The sequence below is a fragment of the Trematomus bernacchii genome, unplaced genomic scaffold (assembly GCF_902827165.1).
Source record: "Trematomus bernacchii unplaced genomic scaffold, fTreBer1.1, whole genome shotgun sequence".
In the NCBI taxonomy this organism is placed as follows: domain Eukaryota; kingdom Metazoa; phylum Chordata; class Actinopteri; order Perciformes; family Nototheniidae; genus Trematomus; species Trematomus bernacchii.
This window is the reverse complement of record NW_022987767.1, coordinates 1,508,957-1,527,301: the sequence shown is the minus strand read 5'-3', so window position 1 is coordinate 1,527,301 and position 18,345 is coordinate 1,508,957. Positions and strand designations below refer to the sequence as shown.

The following is an 18,345-nucleotide window of genomic DNA, read 5'->3' as shown; positions in this document are numbered from 1 at the left end:
GTGAATACAATTACCTTTACCAGTGGTTTTTACACATTAATGGATGCTTATACAAACAGTACTTTAATATGTATGATTCTGAAATGGTCAATACTGCATAATAAGTGCTTTCACTTGTGGTACCGTAACTATATTTTGATGCCAAAACTGCTGTACTTTTAGTATAGTTTTATTTCTAATGCAGGTCTTGTAACACAGTTTTTTGACTGTAGTGTTGCTAATTCTGTTGAAGTCAAATATCTTCTTTAACCTCTGCATCTCAGGAACTGTGTTGACGTTTTTTAAATTTCCTGGCAAGATTTATTTTCCATTTTACAGAAGGGACTCACTTGCAGAAATAGTTTCATTTTCAGCTTGGAATGAGGAAGAAGCTCTGCCCAAAATACAGACGGAGGGGAAGAAAGAAAGCTCTCTGTCGTGAAGACTCTTACGTGAGTTTTAATATAACAATGTCTACTGTTGCTAGTTACTGTGTGTTGCATGTTTTTTCAACAAGTGTTTATCATCTAACAAAATCAGTGTGTATGAATGTTAATGAGAACAAACCGATCCCAGGCTGTCTTATTCACACTCGTGATGACAAGTACAATAGCAGCATGATGACATGTGGGCGTGTTTCCATGTTGTGATACAGGAAGCAGTTCACAATAGATGTCATTGAGTATGGACGCTGACATGCAAAAAGCATGTTTGTCCAGGAGCTTGTGCTGAGACAACGCACAGAGATCCTGAATGCACTGTGCAGCAGCGGGTCAGCAGAACATCTGGAGCAGGTGTTGGATATACTGCTGTCTCAAGGGGAACTCACATGGGAGGACTACCAGAACATACAGGTCTCAGGTAGGGCGCTGCACTGCAATGCCAGAAAGCTGCTGGATCTGGTTTACACAAAGGGAGAGGACACATGTGGACTCTTCTTTGCTGCTTTTAAAAGAGTCCTGCCTGATGCAAAGGGAGTTGGCACCTCATCTTCAGGATGCTCTTCCACTCTGGAGGAAAAAGAAGAACACCATAGCACGTGTACTGAGACTCTTCTGACTCAAAGACCGAGCCTGGTAGAAAAGCTTCAAGGATGCATTGATGGTGCTTTAGAAGATCTTGTCACATCCGGACACTTCACTTCAGCAGACTGCTGTGAAGTGCAGCTTCCTATCCACACTCCCTGTCAGCAGGTACATTGTGTACCAATTTTTAAACTGTTGCCTTGGAAACTTCCTTTTTTTTTTCTGTACCTGTTCAATTGTCTGGATTTTGGGGGGGAAGTAGTTAGATCTCTGACTTTAGTCGCAAAACCTAGAAATACTTTATAGAAAATATCCTGTTTTTAAAATATTTCTATAAGAAGAAAAGTTATAGTATCAACATATACGTAAAGTAAATTTGGCATGGCCCATTTTAGTATAATATACATCATAATTATAGCTGCATTAATGTGTGTTGCAGCTTGTGCATTTCACACAGGGATCAATTAAATGAATCTTCACTGATAAAATCTAAATCTGAATCTTCAAAGTAACTTAGGTTATTAAATAAATGTAGTGGAGTAAAAGTATAAAGTGGCATCAAATGGAAAAAGTAAGTGCATCCCTTTTCAATGGCAAAGTGGGACCTTATAAAGGAACTGAATCCGTCTGGTTGACGGTGGGTAAAGTCTGAGATGCTTTTTAGCTGTAGATTTTCTAGAAAACTAACACAAATGTAGAACACTTCCCTTAATGTTTTACTTGTAGGCTATAACTTATGGATCTCTGCTACAGTTTCTAAAAACAAAAATGTTGCCAGGTACAATACTTAGAAGAGAAACTTTGGACGTTCAAACGCATCAATTATCCCTACCTTACTCTGACGTTTTCAGGTAAAATGGGAGAGTCCCATATCTTCGAGTTAGTGTATTGGGAAAATATTTAGTATGAGTCAAAACATGGTACAACCAGTTTTGCTGTTATGCCCTTAGCTGCACTCTTCAAGATGCCACATGGCTTAGGCTACATTGCAAAGAGGTTTTAAAAATGTTTCTCAGACAAATCAAAATGATGGCTTATTGTAAAGGACATTTGTAGAAATGCAATCACATGTTTGGTTGTTCATTTTTAAACATGAAAAAGCATTTTTTGTCCCAGATATCCTGATTTCACCCAAACACTGCTCAGCAATGCAGTCTTATGCTTAGAGTATACAGTAGGCTATGTTATAGGCTACTTTAATGAAATGCCTTTGTGCTCATTTTACAGTACGTAATAGTTACATTTTGAAGCGCTTAAGAAGATTAATTCCACTCTCATGTCAGTAAATATTAAGCTAACACCAGCAACCTGTTAGCTTAGCATAACACAAAAAGCATAGGAAAGTGGGAAAACAGCAAACATAGTTCTTGACAACCACAATGTAACCACACTTACCAGCAATAGCACCAGGTAATGTGTCTTTTTACGCTCAGATATTGCATGTAAATTAGTGAATGAGGTGCCATCTTGTACCTTTGAACTGCCCCATGCTAGCTGTTTCGCCCTGTTTGCAGTATTTATGCTAAGCTAAGCTGTCTGTCTGCTTGTGCTAGCTTTACACTTAGCTTAGCTTACATAGTTGCTAACATAGCAGAGATTTCAACCTTTTTATCTAACAAGTACTGTAAGCTGATAGCCTACTTGTTTTCCCCGCCAAATTGTTAAAGTATTATTTTATTAATGATACCACTTATATGTCATTCAGGCGAGGCGTTTGCTGGACCATGTCAGATCAAAAGGAGAATCTGCAGCAAAGGTTGTACTACAGTTCATTCAGCACAAACAGGAACCTGTATCTCCACTGAACCAGGAGAAATTGACTCCTCCCAAAGGTATGCCATTGTTATAATCATGCTGAAAACTGTTATACCTAAAGGCAAGTGTGTAGTTTTAGTTTTACTCAGACAAACAAACCAACAAACTAAACACAAAGATAACGCCCTTGGTCATTTTCAAGTACCATTATTTTCCCTTTCTCATATTACCATCTGTTCAGTAGCCTATGTCTTACCTATTTCAAACCAATATTGAAACTAATGGAATAAATGTGTTGGGGCCATTTAGTAGTAGCCTAAGGGTTAGTTTAGTTATCATGGTATTTAGTTTTGTAGCTTGTAAATGTTTCTTTAGAATACATGTACTCTCCCAAATTCTTAAAGTGTGAGTAAAATATATTTTAAATACTTTTTATTAAGTGTGAGGGCCCCTAATCTCAAGTTTGGTTTTCCCCTTTTAAACAACTCAATGCTTTCTTATGATTGAACACTAACTTTGTGAATAAACTGAATTTAATTATATATTTAAAGATTACTGTAAAAGGAGATTCCATGCGAGCTAAATATAGCAGATGTGCGTCCCTGTTCTTGAGGGGGATTTGTAAGAAATCTACAAAATATACAGAGGTCCTTTAAATATAGGGAAGTGGTCAAAGTTCCCAAAATAGAACCGGGTTGAAACATAATATGTGAAAAGATAACTGTTTAGCACATTAAAAGTTAGCATTTAACACTAGACACAGATATACAGACCTGTTAAACAATAATACAAAATAATAATAATAATAATAATAATGATGAAATGAAACATGAGAATGATTATACTGTACAAACTTAAGCAGTGTCAAATAGATCATCAAAAATATGATTGACTTACAAATTATATATAAACAAATGATCTACCTAGTAATTACACATCCGAAAATAAAGAAAACCTTATCATTTTGCAATGCTTTATGTACTTAATTGATGTTATGTGTGTGCTTTCTGTCACAGAGGTGTTAAAGTATCAGAAGAAGCTCAGCAGCTCAATCTCCGCTCAGTCCTGCTTCCTCAGTACTTATGGAGGGACCAGCCACATGTCTCTGGACGACATCTACACTGACGGCCAGCTGGAACTCGCTCATAACTGTGTGGATGTCCATGGACCTTTGGGCCTGGAGGACATAGTGGGTGCAGTGGGTACAGAAAACAAGGAGGCGGACACGGTGCTGGTGTCGGGGGAAGCGGGCGGAGGAAAGAGCACTTTACTCCAGAGGCTGCACCTGCTTTGGGCTCGGGGGGCAGCGCTGCAGGACTTCCTCCTTCTGTTCCCGTTCAGCTGTCGCAGGTTGAACTCCGAGCAAAGGGAGCTCTCTCTACAGGAGCTGCTGTTTCAGCACTGCTGCTGGCCGGACAGACAGCAGGAGGAGATCTTCCAGTTCATCCTGGACCACCCACATCTCATCCTCTTCACCTTCGATGGCCTGGATGAGCTGAAGCAGAGCTTTTCAGATGAGCACAGGCTCTGCTGCCCCACCCAGCGTGCTCCTGTTCACATCCTACTCTTCAACTTAATCCAGGGTTCCCTAATGAAGGGTGTGAGGAAAGTGGTGACCAGTCGCCCAGAGGCGGTGGGCCCTTTGTTCAAGAAACATCTCTGCAAAGAGGTCCTCCTCAAAGGCTTTTCCCCAAGTGGGATTGACTGTTTTGTGAGGAAGCATCACAGCGACGCCCATGTGGCTGCTAAGGTTTTGGAGTCCTTGCGGACAAACACTGCGTTACTCGGACTGTGTCATAGTCCAGTCCTGTGCTGGATCGTCTCACAGTGCCATAAAGAGTTGTTAGGCTGCGGAGAGGGCAGCCTACAAACAATCACAGATGTTTACCTAATGATCCTGCAGCACTTTTTCCAGCACAAAAGCTCCCTGAAGAACACTACAGGGCTATGTTGGCTTCAGCAGCATCTGCAAACTGTGTTGCATCTTGGGAAGCTTGCCTTTGATGGGATAGGAGCAACCTGTTACATCTTCTCAGGCACAGACTTGGAGACATGTGGTGTGACTGAGAAGGACATCTGCATGGGTTTTCTCATTCAGAGTAAAGATATATCCACCCACGCTAAAGGTTATGAATTCCTTCACTTGACTATGCAATGTTTCTTTGCAGCTTTGTACATCGTGTTGTCGGATAACACTGACCGCTCAACTATCCCTAAGCTCTTTGAGACGCAGAAAATGAAGGAGGCAGGTCAGAGCAGCAGATGCTTCATCGCCTGCTTGCCTTCTACTGACCAACAACAGCGGCCTTCAGGGGAGGAAACTACAGCCGCTGAAACGCCAAATTGGCAAATCACAGCCACCTTTGTGTCTGGACTTCTGTCACAGCGCCATCGAAACCTGTGGCTCCACTGCTGCCCCAGCGCTGTGATGGAGAAGAGGGTCAGACAGGTGGTGAAATGCTTATCCAAAGGCATGCAGAAACACTTTAAGTCCATCCCTCAGTCCGTAGAGGGGGAGAAGAAGAGCATGCATGCAATGCCAGGCTTCGTCTGGCTTATCAAATGCATCTATGAGATGCAGGAGGACAGGGTTGCTAAAGACGCCATGAGTAAGCTGGAGGTGGACCACCTGAAACTGACCTACTGTAACATTGGTCCTGTAGAGTGCACGGCTCTAGCCTATGTGCTGCAGCATTTAAGGAATCCTGTCGGCCTGCAGCTGGACAACAACTCTGTGGGCGACGTCGGAGTGGAGCAGCTCCTCCCCTGCATGCACATCTGCAATTCCCTATAGTGAGTATGACAAGATTTTTACTTCCATTTGTACATTTTTGTGAACAAAGCTTCCACAAAAGCATTATTTAAAGGAAAGAATACATGTCATGTTCAAGTGAAATGATAGAAAGTCACTACGTACATTTACCTTTTTTATGCTACTATATAATTCAACTCCACTAAATCTCAGAAGAAAATAATGTACATTTGTATGCCCACACATAGATTTAATACATTGAGTTAGTAGTGTTTCTGTAGAATCATATATTAATACAATATTAAGTTAATTATTCAGTGTGCACTATAATTAGTAAGAAATAAACCTCATCTCTACCAGCCGCAATATGAAATTAACATAGTCGTTATTGCATCAAATATGATATCCTAATTGAATATATATATTTTTATTTGACCGTTCAGAATACTTAGCACTTTTACTTTAGGTTGGTGCCAAAACATTTTAACTTTCAATTTGAATGCAGGACTTTTGGTATTTCGACAAGATGATATTACTACATTTACTTAAGTTACGGTAAATATCTAAATACTTCTTCCACCACTACTCAAGTTTCCTATATACTTCAATTTTCAGCCTCAGAAATAATAACATCACAGACGAGGGGATCCGCAAACTACTTGCTAAAACTATCCAGTGTGAAAACTTCAAGAAAATTGCGTAAGTGATGTCAAGATGATCAGGAAATCACAAGTGATGTTTGAACAATAACATTTCATGACCTTTTGTATGTCTGTAGGCTCTTCAACAACAATCTAACCGATGCATGCACACAGCACTTTTCTCGCTTTCTGACAATAAAGCAGAACTTTGTTTCTCTGAGGTCAGCACATACACACTAACTGTGACACTAAATGTAACTATAATACCACATACAGTACATGTACTGTAAAATGGATAGAAAATGAACTTCTCTATTTTTTTCCAGGCTAGGCAACAATAATCTAACAGAAAAAGGAGCAAAGCAGCTGGCAGAGGGACTGAAATGCAACCACTCACTACAGTATTTAGGGTAAAAGTCCTCCTGAACAAGTGAATGCATCTCATTGGTGGGATATTTCTATGAACTTACCTACAATCCTTATATCCCCAGGCTATGGGGCAACAAGATAGGAGATGTAGGAGCAGAAGCCCTTGCCACTGCCCTAGAGAACAGCAAAACCTTGGTGTGGCTCAGGTAACATTTGCTTTGAATAACGCTACCTTTGGTTCATTTAAAGGGGTAGTTTGGATGGTTTGATATGGGCTGGTATAAGGTACCTATCCAGAGTTAGTGTATAATCTACAGTAGGTGATGTTCAGAAACAAAAAGGAGTAATAACACAAAAGCAGAGCAATGTACTTTTGTTGAAGCAGCCACATAAAACAAAGCCCACCTAAAAAAAAAGTCCATTATCAACGATCCATTATCTTGCTCTATTTAAAGCAACCAAACTCCAGTGACAACAACATCAATTTGACCTCGCAGAACACAGAAGTTGCTGGTCTAACGCTGACTTCATCGATAAGTGACTTTGTGTTATTCTGTGACAATAGAGTCTTGAAGAGCTATTCTGGACCACCAAATTCACTCAATAACAAGGCAGCGGTAGACCAGTAACCCTCATGTTCTGCAAGGTATATTTTTTGTTAATGGAGTCTGGTGGCTTTAAAGTAGCACAGATAACGGCTCTATTCCCTTTCGGAAAGGGCTGTCTAACAGCAAGTTAAAAGTCTGAAAATATTTCAAATATAGCATGTTTTAAACAGTACGTGTTCCTGCAGCTGTGGAGTACTTCTGATTCTAACTCTAATTTAATGTAATGACAGCCTGGTAGACAATGGAGTGGGGAGTGCCGGAGCATGTGCCCTCTCCAACATCATCAAGAACTGTACGTCACTGGAAGAGCTGTGGTAAGTGTTATGTTAGACAAGTTATACATGTGTTGACAATACAATGACATTTTTATCCACACAATATTAATTGTGCCATTAGTACAGTAATAATTACATTGATCCACCCTTTCTCCGCCCTCCTGTTTCAAAAGGTTGACAGAGAACCACATAACCAGATCAGGAGTGGAACGTCTGATTCAAGCGATGCAACACAACACCCATGTGAAATCAGTGTGGTGCGTAATGTTTATTCTGTGGTTTAACTCATGCATGCCTGGTGGTTGTTTACATTCTGGATTAAGGCTAAGGCATACTGGTTCTACTTATTAAGAAAATATGTGGTTGATGATACTGAATCCTACTTGGCTCAATGTTTGATATTTTGATTTTAAGCTTCATTTCCATTTTCAAACTGGTTGTGCCTTTGCACTGGTTGTGCAACTGGCTGTGTCATTTATCGATTTGTGTCTCTTTGTATTTACTCTGCAGGTTGAGAAACAATGACCTCAGTTTGGAGGAAGTAGAGGAGATGAAACAACGGGAGTCAAGACTTACCTTCTGATTTTGTAAAAAGTTAGACAAGAACTGTTTGTATTGCAATAAGATTGTGTTGTTATTTATTATATGAAATATTTTATGTGAAGATGTGAAGAGTAAAATGTGTTAGCTCTCGTGTATCTTGGTTTGGTGCTTGGACAAAATGTTCCTTTTCAGAGTTTTTCTAAATATACAAAATAATTTAAATCAACCTTTACTGTGTCTTGTTTTTTTCTTCTTTAGGTTTAGGTTGGAAGGTACAATTTTATCCTATTTTACGTTTTACTTTACCTCAGTATGTCATGTTTGTTATATTGCACTACATTTATGGCCTGGCAGCTTGCTTTCAACCAAAACATGTGTTGATCACAACAGTATTTAAAGGAGTGGCCAATTAGTTCTACTACATGAATGCATCACTAATAATAATGTAATATGTAACCTAGTATAAAATGATGTATAATACTTTGAAGGAGGCAATTTCTGCACATCGAGCATTTTTAATGCAAGACTGCTAATCATAATACTTTGCTTTTTTTTTTACAATGTATTATTCCTTTTTATTTAAGTAAATGTGTTACAGTAAATAGTTAAATGTTTAATTTTCAGTTAACAATTTAATCAACAGCAATATTTCAAATGGAACACATATATAAAAGCAAATGAACTTCACATTAAATACATTTTATTAAAACTTATACATTAAGTAATTTAAGCCCAATCTCACAGTTTTAATAAATTATCATGTGTTTGCTTGTCTTATAGTACATGTTTTAAGGGATAAAAGTATTAATGTATTGCATTGAACAGTAAAAAAGTAGAACATTCATTATTACATACATTATCCAAGAAAAATCCACAAATATCTTGCCATCATTTACAGGTATTTCCAGAGCACATGGACATAGTTTCAGTATGTGAAGTATATGTGTACATGTCGTTAAGCTAGGGCACAGCTTAACGACATGTACACATTTTAAACAATTGAACAAAAAGGAAGCACAGTAATTACTTCTTCCACCACTGACAGCATCCTCTGCCCTGAAATCTACACTTCAACCTAACTACGTGTGCTGCCATTCCTGGGAAAACCCCAGAGGGTGGGACTTGATTGCTAACACAATGAACAGCCAATCAGCGCTTGAGAATGAAACGACTGACCAATGTCTGTTGGGGAGAGCATGGCGTCACACATCAAGTTTTGTGAGGTCGTCTCCTGTAAATAATATATTTCATTTCTGTAGCGATACACTGTATTTATTCAACCTATTTCCCATGGAGAGTAGATTTACCTAAATGCTGAAATCTCACTGTAGAGGGTGGCAGTTTTCTGCCAGCATGTTTGCTGTTTATCAGCTCGCTATGCTAACTTTAGCCTGATATTTAGCTTCTCAGGACGCTAGCCATTCAGCTAATCAGAGGTTATTACGGGAGCTTGTTTTCAGAAGCCTGTATCTAAACGAGATGGATATTTGAAATGGCATGTCATCTGTAGCTTCGTGCTGAACTGACGCACAGCAAAGGTAAGATTTCCATGTCGTTTTTATTGAAAGTAAATGAGTATTTGGTGCATTTTATCCTACGTTAGCTACTTCCCTCTCTTAAAGGGCCTTTGAGTGACAGCTTCTGCCTGGTGATGACACACTGCTGGTTGTCAGGGAAAATGATCCTAAAAACGAGTCAGTGATGCCAACACATTTTAATAAACATGTTGTCATCTCAATAAACACGGTAAATACATGTCAAATCATGTTAGGGTTAGCTAGCCCATATCAGGTTGAAATTACTTTCAGTTTTCTACCTGTGTGGCACTGTGCTGTGTAATTGCCTCAATATTAACATGTTAAACGTTATACACATTTATTGAAAACAGCAGTATAATAATAATAATTGAATTAGTTAGTTAGCATTGTTCGAACAAAGGACGGATGTAGTGTGCTCTTTCTTGACTGTGTCTTGTGGTACATCATCATATCTGAGGTGTCATCAGGGGAAATCCAATTGTCTGGTATTTGAGGTAGAGTTGGTTGTGAGAAAATGTCAACCGTCTGCTCACTATTTTTAGGACAATCAAATCAGTAGATGTGAGTAATGTCACAACAGGGCTTGCTAAGAAAAACAGGTGTACTGAGCAGGTGTGACTGGGCAGTAGAGATCACCATGAGATGTTAGATTTCTCATCACAAACCACAACAACCAATCAGATTACTGAAAGAATGGAAAATTGGAAGTTACCACCATATATTAAAATATCTGATAGCGTTATGGTAGTATAATTGATTCACAAGTTTTCATGATATGTATGTACAAGTCTCGCCCTTTCATTTCTGTACTCACCATTCATCATTATCAGGTTGTGATACAACTATTTCCTACATTAATCAAACCATTAGTAGTTTATTTCAGCATGGTTTGTTAACTATACATTCCAACAAATACAATATGATAAGATATAACTTAATTGTCAGGTTTTTTATCACAGCTGCTCCATATATATGCAATACTAACACTGAAAAATACTTAAAAGAAGAAACAAGGGAACAGAACATTACAATCACAGAAGACAATATGTTCAAAACCCTTTCAAGTACATTTAATATGGGACTGAACTCAGTATTTAATTTTAGAATTGACAGTTATTGAATCGTGGAGCCCTCTGTCTCAGATTTAATGATAACAATTTATATCGTTTGTTTTCGACTGGGCTGAGGAATAATGCATTTTAAGTCATCAAACAAACTAATAAATAAATGTTCCTCTCATAATTTCCGCAGGTCAAGCTTGCCTTGATGTTGGACCTCCTGCCTAGCATGCAGCCATGAGCTCCGCCCTGTGGAGCCAGGAGAAGCCCAGCGGGGGCTTCAGGGAGGACTGGCGCTTCTACATGGTCATCAAGGAGTGTACGGTGGAGAAGACCCCCCAGAAGACCCTGAGGATCCCCCGCGGCAGCCTCGGTCAGGCCTGCCAGGAGCGCAACAGCCTGGGGAGAACGCTGCCTCCAAACAAGGGCAAGAAAAGTCTCCGCATCCTGGACCAGACCAACGTGGTGCTGAGTCTGGACGAGCGGGACGTCCTGGAGCTGGACGAGAAGCTGGCAGAGCTGCTGTTCCCCATCACAAACTGCGAGGAGCGCTACGCCCTGCTCTGCAACAAGTCCCGGCTGGAGCGAGTGCGTGATATTGACTGTGGGTCGAAGGTGAGGGTCCAGCTGCGCTTGGGGGACGAACCTCTGCCCGGGGTGGTCCGCTTCAAAGGCTCACTGCTGCCTGACAGAGCGCTCTCTGGAATCTGGTTCGGAGTAGAGCTGCTGGTGAGAACTGTGTCTTTTATTAAGAAGTAGACAAGGGTGTTTTGTGTTTTGTGTTTCAATGTTTCAATCAAAGTGTATTTATATAGCCCAATGTCAAAAATGTTACATTGGTCTCAGGGGACTATACAGTTTGTACAGAATATGAATACGGATGCGACACCCTCTGTCCCTCACAAAACTTCCAAACAAACCCCACATTTAATGGGGTAAAAGTGGAAGAGACCTCTCGTGCAGTGAAAATATATATAAAATCATATTCGAGGCATTGTTTAAGTTCCATAGAATCTTTTTGAAAATATCCCTCTGTAAATATTTGTAAATCTTGATTATTAAAACTAATCACTGTTCCTCTTAAAATGACATGAAACTAGCCAAAAACCGACAAGTTAATTATTTTCAACGTGCGCTTTGTGCAACTTTATGTGTACAGACATGGAACAAAAGCAGAATTACAACCAAACACTTCTGCGGCGCTGAGTTAAGAGTTTTTAATGTCGGGAGACTAATCGTGTCAAAGCAGCTGTCTGAAATGAATGATCAGAGTGTTCTTACTAATCACCGTTAACCCAGTGAAGACACAGATTGCTGTCTTACTGTCTCCGATACAAATGAAGGAGACATGAAGACAAGACAAGACTGTTCTTTACAGCATCGTGGAGCTGGGTGAATATAATTGGCCCACATTTCCTATATTATGTCTAATGATTAAAGCTGCATCAGATACATAGTCCTGCAAGTAAAAACACACTATGCTGTCTTTATGAGTAACAGACATACATGTGTTCTGACCCATAGCCTTCATTTGAAAAAGTGATCAGGGCAATTGCAATGCGATAAAGGGTTTGTACTTCTGTACCTAATAAACAAGCAGATAAGAAGTATGTGATTTTGTGAGCAACCAATACGTTCCCGGAGTGTGAGTCTGTTATTTTAGGCTCAATTGACTTTAGTATCTACATACATAACAGGGGGTAAAATGCAAAGAGTACAAATAGATTTATTCCGCGTCCCTCTGCTTTCATCTCTGCGTTGTCAGCTTGCACTTGTTGTTGTTGTTGACACAACCCTGAAACAAATCGTTTTGCTGACTATTGTCGAGCTATTTTGGTTTCTGTGTGGAGCTTTCTGTCAATACCAGCACAAGGCAGAGCTTCCATGGCAGAATGAAATGCTAAATATTCAAATTTGTGTGACAGTTGCTATACTGTAAGAATGTCACATCTCATCACCCTGTGCGTCATGTTTATTTTGACGTGTGGAAAACGCAGGATTAAATTACGTATGTGTCGTAGCATCGGTCTCTGTTGTTTGTGGGTTATGTCCTTCAAATTGATTGCGAATGTCAGTCTTTTTCTAACCTTTAAATGTGGAGATCGACAAATATAAATGTTGTTTCAGAGAATACTTAAACAAAGCTGATCCAGCAAAGTTTTGATAACATTTGAGTTCCTGTTAACTGTTCCTTTTATCTGAATACAAACGTGCTTATGTGATGCCATTCATGCTGTACTGCATGTACAGTAAGCAACACAATACAAAGGGTTGCTTATCGCAGCACAAAGTTGTTGTTATTCTCCTGAGTCCAGCTGGAGTCTTCCTGAGTGGGCAGACAGTAGCTGCAGCCTCAGAGCAGCACATATGCTTCAGATACAATTCTGTTTCTATGCCCTTACCAAATAGAAATGACGCTATCTACTGTAAAGCCAGCGTGTGAGGAAGAAAAGCACAATCTGTGACGGCACGCTTTGTGAGAACATCTAGTATCTGTGCCCGAGCTTTTTGAATGCATTTATCATCGCAGCAAGTCATATTCCTGCTGCAGTAATCGATCATACACTCTCTGATGTTGACTTCCCTGAAGGATGCTGAGTAAGCAGCCTCACTACCTGCCCTACTTTTTATGACAATGACTTGCTCATCCCTGCTGCTCCTTTTCTTTCTATAAACTCTTTCCCATCATCCTTTCTTTCAGGGTTCTTACGGTCATTACAAACATGGAAAAGTCATGGAAATTCAAAATGCAAATTCCAGGCCCTGGAAAAGTTATGGAAAACAATATTTTTCCCAAAGTTTTGGAAAAGTCATGGAAATGTAACTAAAGTTGCATCGAATATAATTTATATTTTATCTAATCGCCGAAATAGTAATACTATACCAATAATAAATACTGTATCGTATAGTAATGAAACGTAAAATGGCATCTGACGAGGTATTTTGCTGGTGAGAGATTTTAGTTGCTTTAGCCTGTAGAAGCTAGTAAGCCTATTTGATTTGTTTTAGATAGGCACAACATGTTTCAGACCTTATTTTCCTGTTCCATGTTAAAATAAACCATTTTCAGTGGTACCGCTGAGAAAGAGTAATGTTTTTGGTCATGGAAAATTAGGTAAAGGTCATGGAGAAGTCATTGAAAATCATTGGTGAAAAAGTGTATGAACCCTGTTCTTTACTTCCTTCTCCCAGGAGGAGGGCCGGGGCCAGGGCTTCACCGAGGGATCCTACCAGGGACGCCAACTCTTCCGCTGTGAGGATGAGTGCGGTGTGTTTGTGGCCCTGGACAAGCTTGAACTCTGGGAGGATGACGATGACGAAGCTTTGGGTGAGCTGGAGGTGGACCACGTGAATCTGGTGGAAGACGACCAGGACTTTCCTCCTCTGGAGATCAACTCCAGGGTCCTGGTGCAGACCAGGGACGGGCCGGAGAGAGGGACCATCATCTTCTGTGACCTGCTGCCCGGGAATGAGAGCCTGGGCTACTATGTGGGAGTAGACATGGTAAGTAACGCCCTCTCTGAATAACTAGAGTGGTTTTTATAAAAAATGTTCAAATTCACAAAAGACTTCTGCTGCTTTTGTTCAGTGAAGTTTGAGACATTTAGCTCTGAAACTTTTTGCTTCCTGACAATCAAGGTGCAAGGTTCAAGGCTTTTATTGTCATGCGTACATAGCTACACTGTAGTTATGACAATGAACATCTTAGGTCAAAGGCTCCTCCAGCAGTGCAACACAATAAAACAGATAATAGTGCAAGTAAATAACATAAAATAGAATATAATAGAAGTTGTGCAGAATAGTCAAGTAATTGGAATATTGATATATATAAGTTGCAAACAGATGTTATGGATGTTCTTTCAAAAGTTCAGGTGTTTATCAGTCTTATGGCCTGTGGGATGAAACTGTCCCTTAGATGACTTGTTTCCCTAAAACAACAGTTCAACATTTTGGGAAATATACTTATTTGCCTTCCTGCTGAGCGTAAGATGAGAAGATGAAAACCACCTTCATGTTTTTTACACTGAATAAAAAGTGATGGCCCAACAGCTAGGCTAACTCATTTAGCATAAAAGACAACTTCATCTGTGTGTTAAAACCAGAACTTGTTATGGTTATTAGTTGGACTATTGGTTGGAGTTATTTGTTTGACGATGTTTTGGAAGCAATCAGTAACTTTTGTGAGCGGCTTGAATTGCTTTCACATGACAACAGTGTTTTATTTAGTGCCATTTGGTAACAAAGTGGAGGAAAAAGTGGGAAAATATACATAATTTAATGCTTTCAGTGTTTCATAAAGAACTCAAATCTCATCACCTGGTCAGTGTTACATTTAAGTGTCTGTTTATAAAGTGAGATGATGTAATGTGTGTCAAATGTTGAGTTGCTCGCCTCAGTAGAGGGCAGCACCATGCAAGTTTCAATTTGAACAGATGAGGCAAATTATGTAACTAAATATCTTCTATCATGACTTGCTGACAACCATGTTTCTGTACCTTGTGGCACTACAGTATGTCTGGTTTTTGGGTATCAGAGTGGCTGGTATCTTCTGCACGAGGGCTTCATAACTTTTAGCGACACCGCAACATCGAGCAGTGCTATATTCACAGGAAACACAATATTTGTTAAAGGCTTAATATTTCTTAAAATACAATCTTTATCGAAGTATTTTAGAGCTGCTTTGATATCCTGGCCAACAAATTGTGTTCTACAGACTTTGAATATAATTTATGTTTGCTACAGATCCTCTTAAATAAATCACAATATGATCATTTTAATATGCATTTCACATGAACAGCATTTAAATTCTCCCCAATATTGTGAATCATATCACAACTGCAATATTAATTATCAAACTGATCTCAATTAGTTATTTTTTCCAAATCGAGCAGGGCTAGTATCTATGACTACTGTTGTCAGGCCGGAGAGTTGTTGTGGTCACAGGGAAATTGAAACGCATAACTGAGGCATTTGACTGCTGATCGTTAGCAGCAGCACCAACAACAACAACAACAGCAGCAGCAGCACTAGCAGCAGCAGCACTAGCAGCAGCAGCAGCAGCAGCAGCAGCAGCCCACTCAGTGCATCTGAGCCACCCACACAAAGGCAAGGCAGTCACACGGGGAGTGAGGTAAAGACTCAGTGCTGTATGACCCAACAGCATGGCAGAGGGCCAGCAGTGAGGAGAGCCCACTGCTCTGCCTCTCTCTGCGTCCAGCCTCGCCCTGCCTGCGCTAGCTAGTGGCACCGTGCTCACGTAGAATATCCTCCAGTCCTGGATTCTTAAACTGAGGGAGGAGAATAGTGTGGCTGTGGAGAAAGTATAGCTTTCAGGGAGAACATCTGATGAGCAGTTTGGATCATAACAACACAGTGGATTGAGCTTCTTATCAAGAAGATAGTAGGAGGGGAAGAAGCACGTGTGTGTCAGAGATGAAGAACGCCTGGCAGAGTTTACATGGTTCTCATGTCTCCAACTCTTTCAGGACAATCCCATCGGGGACTGGGATGGTATGATCGATGGGAAGCTGCTGTGTAATTTTGCCAGTTTGGAGCACACTCGACTCGTACCCATCTGTGACGTAATGCCAGGTGAGTCACGTAGAATTTGCAAATAAACTTCCAGCGTTGTTTCTGAAAACATTGAGCTGTCCCTCTCTTGAACCAGCTCTGAGCGTTCGGAGTTTGTGTTTTGCTCGCAGCGGGAACAGAGAGCCTTTTGTGTTGATGTCTCTCTTGTTTTTTGAAAGTCAAGTGAGATACTCGGGCTCTTTGTTCTCCACGTTGGCATATTGAATGTTTATATGTGCGACTGACGCCTCTCTGACCTTTCAGACACGCATACAGATGTTTTATAACATTAGGATTCTTTATTTAGAAAATGTTCATTCATTTTTCCTTTGAAACCTTCTTCTTGCAGTTTCTAAACAGCAATACATGAAGTCAAGTGTTATTACTAAATACAGCTACTTTCAAAACTACACCCAAATAAAATGTTTTAATGCTAATGTGTCATGCTTTCAGAAGTAGAAAGACTTTTGTCTGAAAATACTCCAAGACAAGTGAAAGTCCTGAAATCAAAATGTTATTTAAGTAGATGTACAGAAGTGTTGTCAACTAAATGTACTTAAAGTATCAAAAGTAAAAGCACCCCTTGTGCACAATGGCTGTTATTAAAGTATTATATTAATAAAGAATGTTATATTATTCCTTCTATTAATTGCTTACAAATACATAATAGCCTTTAAATGTTGTAGTTTGTGAATATTGAGACCATTTTTTATTATTTGTACCAGCAATATTGGTAGGACAGTTCTGCTTTATATCAAATCAAAAGTAATAATAATGAATATATAACTAGTTGAGTAAAAGGTACAATGTTTGTTTCCAAAATGTATAAAGAAGCATAACATGGAAATACTCAAGTAAAGTACTGTACAAGTAGGATCAAATAGTACTACAGGACTTGAGTAAATGTACTTAGTTACTTTCCAACACTGCATGCTTGTGATACTAGAAGCTGCAATCATCTTTTGTGACTTCTGCCTACCGTATGTCCAAAGTGAAAGGTAAAAAACACTTTAAAAGTAACGGTAAAAGTTCAGTTAAATAAACATTTTTAGTCTGGACCCTAATTAAAGCAATGCATCCATTGTCATTGAAGTGTTGTATGCTATGTTATGACTTCAGTGTCATAACTTTAAAAGTTGAGCGAAGGAAATGAAAATAGGGTCTTTAAACTTGTTATTTGAATTGTGTTAATCAAACTTGTTTTTGTTGAACCGCAGTGACACGTTGAAAGCCATAAAGTAAAATGGAATAAGGTCAATGTAAATTCACACACAAGTTGCAGTTGCGCTGTGAAGACTTTTGCTGCATGGTAGTTTTTCGCAGGCTGATAAACGTGTCGTGGCTCTAATGTGGATTTATTTCTGGGCCGTGCAGATTATTCCATGCAGGACCAAAGGCTGCAAAAGCACAGTTTTGCCCCCAGAGGCACCAACAGTGAAAAGTCGTCCTCTGGCCAAAGCAAACCAAAGAGCAAAGGTACACCGGTGTTACCATACTCACCTCACTGACACACACACCTCTGGGTGTGATGATTACTCTTGAAAAAAGGGGCATTCCAACAAAATGGATTTAGTACAGATAGTAAAAAAAGAAATTTCACAATTTGGGATTGGCCCGTTCTGAAGATTCCTCTGAGGCTAGTTCCGGAAAGAGGAAGTATTTTCTTTCTTTTAGAGAACTCATTCAAACTGTTTGCCAAATTTGAAGTAGTTTAGGAATAACAACCTCAAGAAGAGTTGTGATGGAAAGTCCCTTTTTATAAAGATAATCATTATAACGGTTTTACTCCATATTGCTCAATATATGAGAAACTCCCGTTGCATTCATTTGATGTGAATCTGTTCTCTGATTGCTTTCTCTTTTTGTTTTTCTTTTATGGAGAAAAACCGACCAAAGTTGCTGATTAATTGACATTTTCCCCTAGGTTACCCTACCCTGCTTTTCTTACAGCACACACACATATTCTTCTTATCTTTCTGTGTTTTTTTTCATGTACTTGTGTTATTTACAGGATTAGGTCATCAGTGTGGCAGTAGAAGCAAGTCTGAGTTTTACTATACTTTAAATGGCAGCTCTGTTGACCCTCCCGCCCAGTCCAAATCCAAAAGCACATGGTACATTGATGAAGGTAAAAACGGGAACTCATGGGACGTCAACCCTCTCACCGGCAAGCTACTGTTTACAACAAGCTACTTGATAATCCAAATCACTAAAGCACATGTTTATTGGTG

At 39.6% G+C, this 18,345-nt stretch overlaps 2 protein-coding genes across 6 annotated transcripts in view; both read left to right on the top strand.

Annotated features, from left to right (window-relative positions):
* The first annotated feature begins 363 nt into the window (after nt 1–363).
* On the top strand, nt 364–8,177 carry nod2 (nucleotide-binding oligomerization domain containing 2). 2 transcript variants are annotated; one of them, XM_034148447.1, is made up of 11 exons: nt 364–431; nt 635–1,172; nt 2,710–2,836; nt 3,776–5,552; nt 6,127–6,210; nt 6,290–6,373; nt 6,479–6,562; nt 6,644–6,727; nt 7,360–7,443; nt 7,578–7,661; nt 7,915–8,177. In XM_034148447.1, exons 2-11 carry the CDS (start codon nt 687–689, stop codon nt 7,985–7,987), a joined length of 2,967 nt encoding a protein of 988 aa, XP_034004338.1. In that variant the 5' UTR covers nt 364–431; nt 635–686; the 3' UTR covers nt 7,988–8,177. The 2 variants fall into 2 exon arrangements, with proteins under 2 accessions (XP_034004338.1, XP_034004339.1); XM_034148448.1 differs by lacking the exons at nt 6,127–6,210; nt 6,479–6,562; nt 6,644–6,727; ... (1 more) ...; nt 7,578–7,661; nt 7,915–8,177 and having other exon boundaries at nt 6,290–6,374.
* Nucleotides 8,178–9,151: 974 nt separating this feature from the next.
* Nucleotides 9,152–18,345, top strand: part of cylda (cylindromatosis (turban tumor syndrome), a) — a 29,949-nt gene continuing 20,755 nt past the window's right edge. Inside the window, exons 1-6 of one of the 4 annotated variants that reach the window (XM_034148398.1) lie at nt 9,152–9,485; nt 10,737–11,272; nt 13,736–14,047; nt 16,030–16,135; nt 17,489–17,590; nt 18,126–18,242. In XM_034148398.1, the coding sequence (XP_034004289.1) occupies nt 10,781–11,272; nt 13,736–14,047; nt 16,030–16,135; nt 17,489–17,590; nt 18,126–18,242 (1,129 nt within the window). In that variant the 5' untranslated portion in view covers nt 9,152–9,485; nt 10,737–10,780. The remainder of the gene's footprint in view (nt 9,486–10,736; nt 11,273–13,735; nt 14,048–16,029; nt 16,136–17,488; nt 17,591–18,125; nt 18,243–18,345) is intronic. The other 3 variants (XM_034148399.1, XM_034148400.1, XM_034148401.1) reach the window with 3 other exon arrangements.